This window comes from Carassius gibelio, chromosome A8 (genome assembly GCF_023724105.1).
Source record: "Carassius gibelio isolate Cgi1373 ecotype wild population from Czech Republic chromosome A8, carGib1.2-hapl.c, whole genome shotgun sequence".
Taxonomy (NCBI): domain Eukaryota; kingdom Metazoa; phylum Chordata; class Actinopteri; order Cypriniformes; family Cyprinidae; genus Carassius; species Carassius gibelio.
In genome coordinates this window covers 16,378,206-16,389,239 of record NC_068378.1, presented here as the reverse complement: position 1 = coordinate 16,389,239, position 11,034 = coordinate 16,378,206, and the positions used below count along the sequence as shown (strand labels likewise).

Below are 11,034 nucleotides of genomic sequence, written 5' to 3'. Positions count from 1 at the left end.
TGTAAAGATCGAAAAAAGGCTGTATTTGAATCTTAAAGAGCTCAAATGCATTTGGTCTACAGAAAGCATCACGTTTCATCATACATGGTCAGGAAGTCAGTGGGGTTTTGTTGGGAGATGATTGTCTTTCTTTCACTGGAGTGAATAAATGGAGATTTGCAGACTCAAAGCAAGAGTTACAACAAATTTATCATCAAGAGTACGTGGCTCTCATAAATACAGGCAGTGCTTTTGATGAAGGCTGTAGGCTGTGTGTCTGCACAGCTTTTGAGTTGGGGAGGGATACATTTTTTAAAGTTGACCAGTAGGTCGATCACATATAAGAGTCTCCACAATAAAGAAAAATGTTTCTTTTTAATGTATGTTTCAAAAATGGGCATGATAAGTTTCTTAAAACAGCTCTCTTTGTATTCATGTTGATTTTACATGGTTTATTCATTTATATATATATATATATATATATATATATATATATATATATAAATATATATAAACTTTTACAATTATTTTGTCTGGGCGTTTTATTTGTTATTTTTTATATATATTTTTAATTTACAAATACATGTTTCACTAATAATTTATTCACAAATATCATCATATTTGTGTGGAGTCACACCACACTTTACAACCTGAACTAACCTTGCCTTGTCATATTTTCATGTCATTAAAGTCGTGTCATTGACCCTAGTACCCTCTAGCTCCATTAAAACAAAGTATGTAATTTCCTAATAAAATACCATTTCCTAATAACAGTTCTCTCCGCCTCTGATATATTCCCCGCATGAGTCAGTATCCTTGGTAAACCTGGTGCTAACCTCCAAAATCCAGAGAAAAGGAAAGTAAATTCATGGAAAAGTTAAAAAGCTGGAGGGATGTGGGAGGGTGAAGTACATCTGTCTTAAGAGATAAATCTGTCAGCACCCTAGCCGCAGCCCACAGGATGCCCAGGATGGATGATCGTATAAGCAGCCTGCCTCATCAAAGATGGATGCAGTGCCATGAGATTTTGGGATGATAAAAGTCCCGCTGAGGTGCCTTTTGCTTTTTTTTCCTGTACACTCCAGTTCCATCTTGATTGCAAAAGCAATCACCTGAGGTGTGATGGTCATCTAATAATGAGTGATGGGTAATTTATACACAAAAGCTGAGGAACACACACTCAGACTTGTTTACTATATTCAAAAAGGTTGTGTTTTTGATGAAATAACAGAATTCAGTGCTCAGATATGCATGTATACTCAGATATTCAAATATGCATGCAAACTCATTTAGCCACAGAGTGAGTCAAAACACATTTTGGAGGGCAGACGGTTGGAAAGAGTGCAGTGGATGCCTGAAGGCTGCGACTCCTGCTGCCACTGCTGATATTTCAGATAAAACCATTCATCTGCTTGCCAGGGCTGTCAGAGACCCTGATAATTAGCTTCACCATTCATCTCTCTTTCCTTCTTTTTGTCTATCTTACTCTTTCTATTCCCCAGCTCCCGACCTCTTCATCACACTCCATCTCTGTCTCCTTCACTTTCTGACCTTCTTTCTTATATTCAGTTGCATACTTTTTTTTTAACATGCAGTGCATATTTATATTACTTTTTGGGACGGATGATTTTGTAAGACTTTAATTTGATCTAATGCTATAGGCTGGTATTATGGATGCTTTACTGAATTGTAAAGACAAATTGATACTGTAATATTTTTTTGAAATTGCAAAGGGTAAAGATGGCTCAAATCAAGAGCTCTGTCCTTCACCTCTTCTGCCTGACAGAAACCGTGAGTAATAACTTGAATGAGCAAGAATCTCAAAGCAACCATGGTCAACGTCATTGAAATAATGTATATAATTAATCAATGAATTTAATTTAAAAAGGCTATGAGATTCACTGTGCCTACATATATATTAATAATGAAATAAAATAATATAATAATTAAATTAAATTAAAACATAATCATGAATTTCATGCTATAGGTTTTGAGATTCACTGCACTTCTTATATTAAATACAAAAGAAAAGTGTAAATGTGGGTGATATTAAAATAAAACAATACTGTCAAAATGTGCTCATTTAACTTAAAAATCATGTTTTAAAAAATCAGTGATGTTTTAAATTGTATTTTACATTTTAAAATGTAACAGTAAAATAATAAAAAATGAAATATAAACATTGTTTTAAATTTTTTTTAAAATAATTGAACAAAAAAATGTAAAAAATTAAATAAAAACTAAATCAGGAACTGAATGTAAAAGTTTTAAGACTTACTTCACCAACATTAAACACATAAGAAGATTATAAAATGTGGAAAATTCTTAGTCATATATAAGAGCACAGCCAAAAATGTGCCTAAAATAATAATATTAATAGTTACAATAATAAATTACTATATGTTTTTAAATGTTATATAATATTTTTCATGTAAAAAATGTATGTAATCTCAACCTAATTATACTGATTAAACAACATTCTTCTGACTTGAGCGGGTGGGACAGTAGCTCGTGCGCCCATGAGATCACGTAGTTCCTTCAATCTTGATAAAGCATGTGGTGGTATCTACATTGCGGCTCTACTCTTGCTGCCTGCTTGGCTGCTTTGCATTTAAAAACAGGGCAGGCTTTTGCTAGTGGAATATTTATAGCATTGCATTAAGCATGAAATCAAAGGTTTTAAGTGTACCATTGCAACATCGGCACTCCTCTGCTGAGGCCTGCCCAAAAATGCCTGCCCTTCGGCTGTTTGCAGAGCTGTGCTGTTTAAATGCGTATCCAAGCTTCATTAAACATTGACCTCTCTTGTGTCAAGATCCAAGCTACTGGTTAACATGCAGCCAGAGGTGACGAGGACAAAGTAAAGTTTACCTAGTGGATCATGTACTGTATTTCCATATTTTAAAGGAAATATGTGTTCAGTTTGATCCATGCATTTCCTAAGAGATGTGTTTGACCTCTGAAGGTCAAATCTCAGATAATGCTGCTGCCAACCTGTAAAGACTGTTGAATTGATCATGAAAACATGTAATGCATCAGTTTACGTGATCAAGCACAACACAGCTGTCTAAGCACAGGAATGTGAATGGAGATAAGAGCTTTTGACAATGACATCATGCTGCACTAGGAGGCTTATATGCTGTCCCACCACCATAACCAAGAGCTTGTGTTGTCTGGAGGTGCTTCAAATACAGAAGTCAAAACAAGCTCTCTATGGAAAAAAGCTGGAATCCTAATATTATGCACCAGAGCTGTTGCTGTCACAGTGTCTGGGTTGTTGTTCCCCGGGGTTCCACTAGATGTCCTCCTTCTCACGGTGTCTGTCCCAGATCACTTCCTGTTTCCTTATATGGTCACCTTCCTCCTTGTTAAGTTAATTAATTGTTTCCCCACCTGTCTCCTGTCTCCTCATTATCCTTCTGTATAAATACCCAGTCTGTCTTAGTCTGTGTTACGGAGTCCTTGTCTAATGTCTTTTGATATTTCATGTCCGTCAACTCTTGCCTTGCCTTGCCTTGCCTTGCCTTGCCTTGCCTTGCCTTGCCTTGCCTTGCCTTGCCTTGCCTTGCCTTGCCTTGCCTTGCCTTGCCTTGCCTTGCCTTGCCTTTATGTGGATTGATGTTTTGGTTTCGACCCCTGCCTGGACTGTTTACCCCTCTGTATTATCCCTTAAATAAATCTGACTTAACTGCAATTGGTTCTCTCTCGTCGTTTCCTGCAACGCGTAACGTGACAGAAGGACTCCGTCACAACAGAGAACCAGCGGTATGTCTACTCATGCCTCATCCCCAGCCACCGAACGGGACAGAGGCGGTTTTGAGGGAACTCGCCTGGTGGTTTTCCGGGGGACCAGGGGAGGTCGCCGAGGAGGAAGTGGTCGAGAGGAGACTCGTCATCGCTCTCAACCATGGCCTCCCTTTGACCCGGGGCTCGTGTGGGATGGATCAGAGCCACCCTCTCACCATGGCGAACGGAGAGGTGAGAGGAAGCACACACCCTCCATGGTAGCGCCACAACCCAAGATGGCCGCCAGCCCAGCTCCACAGCACCAAGTGGTCGCTAACCCAGTACCACAACACAAGATGGCCGCTGACTCATTCTTGGATTATTTCGCTACACTATCAAGGATCCTAGAGGTTCCCAAGACGGTTCATGTCATGGCTGCTGAGCCAGCGCATCAGCACAAGATGGCCGCCAGCCCAGCGCCACAGCACAAAAGGACCGCCAGCCCAGCGACACAGCACAAGATGGCCGCCAGCCCAGCAACACAGCACAAGATGGCCGCCAGCCCAGCGCCACCGCACAAGATGGCCGACTCAACGCCTGAGTCGCCAGTCCAGGTGCCACCGACTCACCGTCATAGAGGACGGAGGACGAGGAGACGGGCGCCTACCGTTCCGCAAGGCCTGGAGAATGTTCCCGAGTGGACCGCTGTCGTCCCCGAGGACTTTCCCGAGCGGGCCGCTTCCGTCCAGGAGAATATTCACGCTGTCGTCTCCGAGGCCGTGCCCGAGGCGGTGCCCGAAGCCGAGGCGGTGCCCGAAGCCGAGGCAGTGCCCGATGCCGAGGCGGTGCTCGATCCTGTTCTGGAGGCTGAGGCGGTGCCCGAGGCTGTTCCCATTGCAGTTACCGGGGCGGTGCCAGAGGCTGTTCCGGAGGTCGAGGCGGTGCCCGACCCTGTTCCAGAGGCCGAGGTGGTGCTCGATCCTGTTCTGGAGGCCGAGGCGGTGCCCGAGGCTGTTCCCATTGCAGTTACCGAGGCGGTGCCAGAGGCTGTTCCGGAGGTCGAGGCGGTGCCCGACGCTGTTCCAGAGGCCGAGGTGGCACCCGATGCCGAGGCAGCGCCCGATGCCGAGTCGGTGCTCGATGCTGTTCCGGAGGCCGAGGCTGTGCCTGATGCCGAGGCTGTTCCCGAGGCGGTGCCCGATGCTGTTCCCGAGGCGGTGCCCGATGCTGTTCCCGAGGCGGTGCCCGAGGCTGTTCCCGAGGCCGAGGCTGTTCCCGAGGAGGTGCTCGCTGCTGTTCGAGAGGCCGAGGCGGTGCCCGATGCAGTTCCCGAGGCGGTGCCCGATGCAGTTCCCGAGGCGGTGCCCGATGCAGTTCCCGAGGCGGTGCCCGAGGCTGTTCCCGAGGCCGAGGCTGTTCCCGAGGAGGTGCTCGCTGCTGTTCGAGAGGCCGAGGCGGTGCCCGATGCAGTTCCCGATGCGGTGCCCGAGGCGGTGCCCGAGGCGGTGCCCGAGGCGGTGCCCGAGGCGGTGCCCGATGCAGTTCCCGAGGCGGTGCCCGATGCACTTCCCGATGTGGTGCTCGATGCTGTTCTGAAGGCTGAGGCGGTGACCAATGTGGTTCCGGAGGCCGAGGCAGTGCCCGAGGCGGTTCCAGAGACTTTGGCGGTGACCACGAGGACGTGGTGGTCATCCGCTCCGCCCTGGGGGACTCTGGCGGTGACCACGAGGATGTGGTGGTCGTCCGCTCCGCCCTGGAGGGCTCTGACTTTGACCACAAGGCTGTGGTGGTCGTCCGCTCCGCCCTGGAGGGCTCTGACTTTGACCACAAGGCTGTGGTGGTCTTCCGCTCCGCCCTGGAGGGCTCTGACTTTGACCACAAGGCTGTGGTGGTCTTCCGCTCCGCCCTGGAGGGTTTTGGCCTTGACCACACGGCTGTGGTGGTCATCTGCTCCGCCCTGGTGGACGCCTCAACATGTCCTTCATGGACTTCTGTTTTGTGTTTTTTGAGTTCTGTTATGTTTCTGTCTGTTCCCCTCAGTTAGTCTGGCCCTCCGTCCCTCCCCCTGTACCTCCTCCGGTCCCCCTCCCTCCTGGTCTCCCTGTTTTATGTTTACATTTCTGGTGTTTGTTCCCCATGTGTTCCTTTTCCGGCCCTCCGTCCCTCCCCCTGAGCCTCCACCTGTCCGCCTCCCTCCTGGTCTCTGTGTTGTGTCTTGTCTTGGAGCATCTGGGAGCCGCTCCGTAGAGGGGGGGGTACTGTCACAGTGTCTGGGTTGTTGTTCCCCGGGGTTCCACTAGATGTCCTCCTTCTCACGGTGTCTGTCCCAGATCACTTCCTGTTTCCTTATATGGTCACCTTCCTCCTTGTTAAGTTAATTAATTGTTTCCCCACCTGTCTCCTGTCTCCTCATTATCCTTCTGTATAAATACCCAGTCTGTCTTAGTCTGTGTTACGGAGTCCTTGTCTAATGTCTTTTGATATTTCATGTCCGTCAACTCTTGCCTTGCCTTGCCTTGCCTTGCCTTGTCTTCGTGTCTTGTTTTTATGTGGATTGATGTTTTGGTTTCGACCCCTGCCTGGACTGTTTACCCCTCTGGATTATCCCTTAAATAAATCTGACTTACCTGCAATTGGTTCTCTCTCGTCGTTTCCTGCAACGCGTAACGTGACAGTTGCTCCATTAAAAAAAAAAAAACACACACACATACATAAAAAGACTTTGCTCTTTTATTGAAAAGGGAAATCAATTATTTTCTTTGCAATGCTGCCCTCTTGTGGGTAGACGTGAGAAATAATTACGTCTTGAAAGAAGAATTGTGAAACGTGAAAAACAAATTATAGAAGTTTCAGAGAAACTTGTAAATACAATTAGGTGCATATTTATGTGATGCAATATCTTATTATATAGTCCCCGGCTCAGATTAATTATTGTTAAAAGATTAACACTAAATAAGTGTGTCAACAGGAAAGAACAAAGCCATTCATTTCCTTGAGAAGCAGAAGAGACAAAAGCCACATTAAACATTCTGAATGAAAAGACAAAAACCTTTATTTGACATGAAAAAAAAAAAAAAAAAAAACACATTTAAAAATTGTAGTTCTCTATAAAATGTAGCACACAAAATATAGCTTTTCAGAGATACTGTAGGTAAAATCTATCCTAATGATTCAATAACAAATTATAACCCCCTTTTTTTAAGGGAAAGGATTATGTACAAACCACTGGCCTTCAATCCAGTATACAGCTTTTCGCTTTTTAAACCAAACTTTTACAGGTCAAAACTCAATATGTTTAAACACAACTGCCTTATAACAGATTACAATGATAATATTTAGAATGGTTTCACTCTAATAACTGACTTAAAAGTTAAGAAAATACATTACTGCAAAGGAGGGAAAGAAGCACTATTAGAAATGATGGAGAAAGAGTGAAAAAGAGAAGTGATATATCAAAGACGTCATGAACAAATGTGTACATATTCACTATTTTTACAATATTATCTAAGCATTTAACTGGACACAAAAGTCGGAGTATTGAGTGCACACATCATGCTGTCAAAAGGAAAGAAAAAAACACCACATGATGGTCTTGCCACTATTTTGCTCATTTACATAACATTACAATTGTTATTCATTGCCGTGAATAAATGGTTATGTGCATGTGCTGACAGTGTGTATATCCAACTTCATTCTTAGACATGACAAAGGTAGTTTTAAGAATCACCTTATCATCAAAGCAAGAGGTACCAAGTGTCACGATCGGTATCTACTTCTGTAAATAAAGTGAAAAACTAAAACTGAATAAATGAAGCTGATGGAGGGAAACCCATCTACAATATAAGGAGGATAAAAGAGGAAACATCCCTGAGTTACCTAGTTTTGGTTCAGAATGAGGTGCATTTCAGAATGTTTGACCTTTTTCCTTACAACCAAACTGTGGTGGTAGAGTTAATGAACAATAACAAGGCAAGAAAACCAATCGAGGAGGAGGAAAAAGTAACACAAACAACAATTACCCAAAAATATTACAATGACTGAAAAATGCGATTAAGCCCTTAAAACATAGCAAACAGGAAAGTATGGTGTGTTTAGAAATGGTCATAATTGTGAGTGATGGACTATGATACTGTATACTGTCATACATCAAGCCCTCTAAACTGGACAAAAAAAACTAAACTAAAGTAAACTGAGTGCAGTCTGAAATCCCAAGCTTTAAACGGTCCATTGTGAGATAAAACAAGTGTTTTACGGGAATCAGTAGCCCTCTGAAATCTGTTAATGCAAAGTTATGAGTGTAAAATGTGATGACACCTTAAGAAAAGCAGATGTTTTTGGAGGAGTGCACACACTAAATTTGAATATTCATAATTTCTGATGTATAGAAAGCCTACAATGAATACATGGTTAAATTCTAATCTTTAACAACTTATTTGAAACAGGCTATTAATTTATGCAGAAAACAGTATCATCAAAATGGATCATAGAAAAATCTAGTGACATTATTCTGCATAAAAAGAAACGGCGACAGCCCCAAGTCCTAACTCTTCTCTTCATCTATATCAATGTCTTCCTCTTCACGTCCTTGCTCCCTGACCTCACAGCTTTCGGAGTCACGTGATTCTTCTACTTCCTCAACATCCACTTCCTCTTCCTCTCTCTCCTCACAGGAGGATTCCCCCTCATCTCGGTCATCCTCTTCTGAGCCTAAGAGAAAAATGATTAGTCATGATGATTTAGGAATAAAATCCACTTTGTTTTTAATAGCTTTGAAATACTTACATAAAAAGAGTTTATATTAAACTGTGACGTGATTGTGAACAGGAATACCTCACCTCCATCTTGGTCATCATCTTCATCCTCCTGGCCGAGGTTTTGGCTCCTCTGCTCCTCATCTTCATCTGAATCTGAGATGATCACACACTCGTCTCCATTATTGCTGCTCTGACGCTTGGGAGCACTGCTGGAAAATGGAAACTTGTTAAAAAGGAAAAAAAAAAGCAAAACACACACTTTGAAAAATCTGGATGTTTCTGGCTAGAGATTACCTGCCATTCTCTCGTGGCTCCCAGAGTGGAGTCAGGTAGTACCTCAAAGGATTTCTGTACAGGTCATCCTTCAGGATCTAGAACCAAAGGAATGAGAGTTCCTTTTTTTTAACAATCATTCTCGTCTTCGTTTAGGATTTTGATTTGGCCTGTTCAAACAGATCTAGCCTCATGAGAGATGTACCTGTGCGATGTCATCCCTTGCTGGGTTGCTGTGGTCACTGAACCAGTGGAAGAAGCTCTGGTAGACTCCCTGTGATGTTCGACGTGGTTCTCCACTACCAACCAGATTCTGCCCTCTTTGCCACAAAATTGGGTTGGAGAATGACACCGGAGACCCTGTGCAAAAAGGAAAGCACGTGCAGATAAAGCATGATCAACCTTTTCAATTTTTTTAAACTCAGAATAAATAAATGCATCTCAGTGTAATCCGTTTCACATTCCTGAAAAGAGGGGTACTGTGATAGTGGTCAGCTCACCTCCCATACCAAGATGAATTTCTTTCACTATCATTTTGTTTTGAAAAAAGGGATTTCGCCGGAAATGGAAGCAGATGCGGTATCCAAGTTTGTTGTTCTTGAAAGACTCAATCTGTCAAATGATGAGCATATTAAAAAATACAAATACAAATACAGATCATTTGCAAGATTTGAAAATAGGAAAAAGAAAACAGAAAACATTTATTACCTCTAAATTAGTCATGTAGCTTAGAGCATCTTCATCAGTCTCATCGATTTGCGTTGATAGATGTGGGTGATTCAGAAGCTGATTGGCTTTATGTTAAGTGCACATTATGTAAATGAAGACAAAGATCTGGAATCCACAATCATTTGGTTGAAAGACATTTGACGCAAATGGAAATATAAAATGAACTAAAATGAAACTGTAATTAGATTGAAATGGGTGTGTGTTATTTAAAAGACAGAACTCAACTTCAAAGGCCTATATATTTAAGTTGTCCACCTGAACGTCATGCACACTGTTAAAGGATACCGCAGTGACCCAAAAGCCTGGGATGGATTGAGTGATGGCGTTGCGCTGGTCCAGGTGAGGGCGTCGCTGGCGGCTCAGTTTCAACTCCAGGCGCTGATGCAGACGCGCGCCTTTCTTCTCCAGCGCGTCCAGTCGCATCTGCACCTGAGCGAGCAGCGCCACGGACTGCCGCACCTCCGGGGCCATCTTCACCGACACTATGGCACACTCCCCGTCCTCGTTATCAGAGGCGACAGACGAGCTAGCCGTGGAGGAAGAGCCAGGAAGGGACTCGTCATCCTCCTCCTCCTCCTCCTCATCATCATCATCCACAAACGAAGCCTGCTCTGGATCTTCTCTGTCCTCGCAGAGCAGCAGGGACGAGGAGCTGTCAGCCGCGGCTGCCTCCGTCCTTCTCTCGCTCTGAGAGGAACTGGGACGATTAGACTTATCCCTAGATTTTTCTCGACTCGCTTTTTTGGACGAACAGGGCATTTCTTTACGGTCTTCGCCCCCGTCTCCACCGGTCAGACTGGCGAGCGCTTCTGCTGCGGCGATGGCCGCGGAATCTGACTCCTGGCGCGCGCTCTCTCCTCCACCAGCCTGTCCTGTGCTCTCTCCTCCACCAGCCTGTCTTGCGCTCTCTCCTCCACCATCCTGTCCCGTGCTCTCCTGCGCGGCAGATCCATGTTTTGGCTCACCGTTGCCAACTTTCTCAGATCCTGCATCTTCACGAGAGTCATTCCTTGGTTCCTCATCACTCACTTTCGCCTGCTTGGGCAGCGTGGACTCAGACTCTCCACTTGGACTTGCACTTCTTTTCGTCTGGTTAGTTTCGGACGGCTGACTGCTGTCCGAAATTGTACTCATGATAATGACTGGTGGTAACTTTGTCAGACGTATATGGTTTTAAAACGGATTTTAAATGAGTGTTAACTGCGCGGGTCTCTTCCCAGAGCCCGCGTTCGCATCACAGCACTCTGCCGAATTCAAAGTCTGCGCAAATGTCAGCAGGCCTAGGAAGCCTCCTAACGCTCAACGAGGCTAGTTTAAACTCTCGCTCACTGTCGCATATCGAATATTCCCGTTTGCACTTAGACACAGTATTCGTACTATTGAATTACTTTTCCCTTAAAAGTCACAATTCGCCTAAAAATATCCAGTTCTTTTGTATTTGTTTACAGTTTGCCCTTCCGTTCGCCATTTATCAGAGTCTTTACATACGAGCGCGAAAACAAAGCTCTGATTGGCTGAAATGCACCGCGCAAAAATCTCTCGGCCAATCGTAGACGTTGTACTACAGTTGATG

General features: G+C 44.3%; 1 protein-coding gene across 2 annotated transcripts; it reads right to left on the bottom strand.

Annotated features, from left to right (window-relative positions):
• Window positions 1-6,417: 6,417 nt before the first annotated feature.
• LOC128018625 (testis-specific Y-encoded-like protein 1) lies at window positions 6,418-10,979 on the bottom strand. Of its 2 annotated transcripts, none has more exons than XM_052604240.1 (7): window positions 9,747-10,979; window positions 9,441-9,518; window positions 9,233-9,344; window positions 8,938-9,092; window positions 8,754-8,830; window positions 8,541-8,665; window positions 6,418-8,412 (listed from the first exon to the last, which is right to left on the bottom strand). In XM_052604240.1, exons 1-7 carry the CDS (start codon window positions 10,593-10,595, stop codon window positions 8,246-8,248), a joined length of 1,563 nt encoding a protein of 520 aa, XP_052460200.1. In that variant the 5' UTR covers window positions 10,596-10,979; the 3' UTR covers window positions 6,418-8,245. The 2 variants fall into 2 exon arrangements, with proteins under 2 accessions (XP_052460200.1, XP_052460199.1); XM_052604239.1 differs by having other exon boundaries at window positions 8,541-8,668; window positions 9,747-10,970.
• Between the last annotated feature and the right edge of the window lie 55 nt (window positions 10,980-11,034).

What these genes read in the sequence shown, in the direction of transcription:
- LOC128018625 (XM_052604239.1), bottom strand. Translation starts at nt 10,595, where the DNA reads ATGAGTACAATTTCGGACAGCAGTCAGCCGTCCGAAACTAACCAGACG. An exon ending in GCTACATGACTAATTTAGAG is followed by an intron (nt 9,345 to 9,440) that starts GTAATAAATGTT and finishes ATCATTTGACAG; the next exon opens with ATTGAGTCTTTCAAGAACAA. An exon ending in GAGCCACGAGAGAATGGCAG is followed by an intron (nt 8,669 to 8,753) that starts GTAATCTCTAGC and finishes TCCATTTTCCAG; the next exon opens with CAGTGCTCCCAAGCGTCAGA.